The sequence below is a fragment of the Gastrolobium bilobum genome, unplaced genomic scaffold (assembly GCF_033153095.1).
Source record: "Gastrolobium bilobum isolate Gb01-03AN ecotype WA unplaced genomic scaffold, APGP_CSIRO_Gbil_v1 utg728, whole genome shotgun sequence".
Taxonomy (NCBI): Eukaryota; Viridiplantae; Streptophyta; class Magnoliopsida; order Fabales; family Fabaceae; genus Gastrolobium; species Gastrolobium bilobum.
The window spans coordinates 305,664-308,159 of record NW_026899225.1 but is presented as its reverse complement, the minus strand read 5'-3'; the positions used below and the strand labels follow the sequence as shown (position 1 = coordinate 308,159).

General features: G+C 40.9%; 1 protein-coding gene across 1 annotated transcript; it reads left to right on the top strand.

Moving 5' to 3' along the window:
- The first annotated feature begins 803 nt into the window (after positions 1-803).
- On the top strand, positions 804-1,646 carry LOC133288603 (GATA transcription factor 18). Its single transcript, XM_061486405.1, has 2 exons — positions 804-1,226; positions 1,341-1,646. The coding sequence occupies exons 1-2, from the start codon at positions 804-806 to the stop codon at positions 1,644-1,646; spliced, it is 729 nt and encodes a 242-aa protein (XP_061342389.1).
- Positions 1,647-2,496: the final 850 nt, after the last annotated feature.

Sequence of the window (2,496 nt, the reverse complement as noted above, 5' to 3'; positions counted from 1 at the left end):
TTTCTTTGTTTCCTGCGCCTCAGCCCACCGTCTCTTCTTTCTTTCTTTTTCTTGTTCCACCTAGTGTGCTATAAATTGAAACTATGCAAGGGAAAATCTTACACAAAGTCACAAACAGTACCATAGATAGAAACTCAAATACTTTGCTTATGCCCTACAACCGCACTCACTTCATCATTCACTGGCTGCATGATTCAGTCTTACCCTTGATTTATTTTTAACTATTGCACTTTCTCTCTCTCTCCTATAACACACCCATTGGCCATTGGGTCCCTCTCTCGTCTTTGTATTTTATTATAACTCTCATCTCCTTTCTCTCTCCTGAAACCCAACCACTATATATAATTATATACATATATATATGTAACATCTCTCCATTTGCAATTAACGACAAGGTGGACTGCAGGTGCTGACTGGTATTTCGCCATTTTATTAGCTTACAAAGCTAACAGACAACACCTCCTTCTCATTTCTCCCCCCACTCCGTACCATTCAGCTCTTTATTCCAAGCCCCCCGTTACATTTCAAACGTTTTATTATTGCAATTCGAACGCAGTCTACTCTCCTCATTATACTTTCTCTGCTCCAACCCCTTTAAATCTATAACCTCATCATCTTCTCTTTCTTTTCTCTCTCCCTCTCTCTCTCTTTTGCCTATTAATACTCGTACCGTCATCGTTCTTTCTCCTCATCACCTTCTTTCTCTCTGTAACCTCATCAGCTTCGAATTCCGAGGATAAGGAAGGAGGGCTCATTCATCAAAACTAAATATTCCTAAGATAAGAAGAAGAAGCCAACGAAGGATGCATCGTTCTTGCAGTGGCTCCCAGGGGCACGTGATGGGACCCTGTACATGTGGTATGTTTCATAGTCAAACCAATTCTTTCTCTATGCTATTCTCCATGCCCAACCACAAACCCTATGATGAATCAGAAATGTATTCCTTCACTCCTTCTTCCTCTTCCGTGGATTGTACTCTCTCCCTTGGAACCCCATCCACCCGTTACACCGAAGATGAAGAGAAACGAACCCGCCATGAACGTCGCTCTGTCTCAAACTTTTGCTGGGATTTACTACAACCCAAACATAACCCTCAACCCCAAACCAAGACCAACCGAGGAAGCAATAATAGCAACTCCACCAACGATCCTCTCCTCGCTCGTCGCTGCGCCAACTGTGACACCACTTCAACACCCCTTTGGAGGAATGGCCCTCGAGGCCCAAAGGTAAATAACTATAATATTTTCTTTCTTTCTTTTTTCTTTTGATCAAATCATTCTGTTTTTTTCTCTCTCTCCATTTTCTTAAAAAGAGAAGCTTCTATTTGAATTGAATTGCAGTCACTCTGCAATGCCTGTGGGATTAGATTCAAGAAGGAAGAGAGAAGAGCAAGTGCTGCTGCCGCTGCCACACCCGCGGCGGTCTCTGGCGGCGTAATGGAGTCGGCGCAGATGTACAGCCACCACAACAACTCATGGTACGCACACCAGCAGAGCCAGAAGATGCAGTGCCTCTCGCCGGCGATGAGCAACGAGTTTCGCTTCGTGGATGACGGTGATCAAGACTCCGACAACGGCATTCCCTTTCTCTCTTGGAGACTCAACGTCACAGATAGAACGAGCCTCATTCACGACTTTACAAGATGAAAAATATTGAACAATAATAATAATCTTATAATAACCGAAGATGGTAAAAGGAGCTAGACGGTCAAGACCAAGCAGTTATATACGTCAACGACGTTTTACGACGATGTAGAAGATGTTTTTGATTGCGATGGTTATGGTCTCGTCAATATGATTTTATTTTATTTTAACCTTTTCGATTTCGCTTGCTTCCTTTTCTCCGTCTTGCTGTCTTGCATAAGATGGAGTGAGAATGGGATAATTCTATATTCTTAGTTTGCTTTTTCTCTGGATTTCTTTCTTTAAATTTCTCTGTCAGTTACATATAAACCTACTTTTCTGTTTGTTCACTTTTCCTCTTAGATTAGTTATTATATTATATGTATAGTTGATGTTGACCATGATATCATCAAATATGGACCGTTTGATATATCCATTTGGTTGCAAGAGCGTTACAACTTTTATTAATTAACGTCCTATTAAGTATTAACTAACTGCGAGTTTATGCTTAAGCAGAGTGTAAAATTTTACAGTGGTTGTTTTCATTTTTGTGAAATCCACAGCACAAACATTCATACACAAACATAGATACACTTTCAGGAGATGAGTGAGAGAGAGTGAGTCGTATGTGCATTTAATTTGTTTGAAACAAAACTGATGGTCCAATGCCAATGTTGGATCACTGTTCTCTCTGAACTGGACACTGTGCGGTTCAGAACAGTAAAACTGAAATGTCTTTTAGAATACCGCATCGAATCTAATCGTCCAATGGAGTTAGTGTTGCACTGGCTTGGGTACTCAGGCAACTTTTTCACCATCAAACCTCACATGATTACCTGTATATCTTTTTGGATCCTGTTAACGAGCGTGTAAA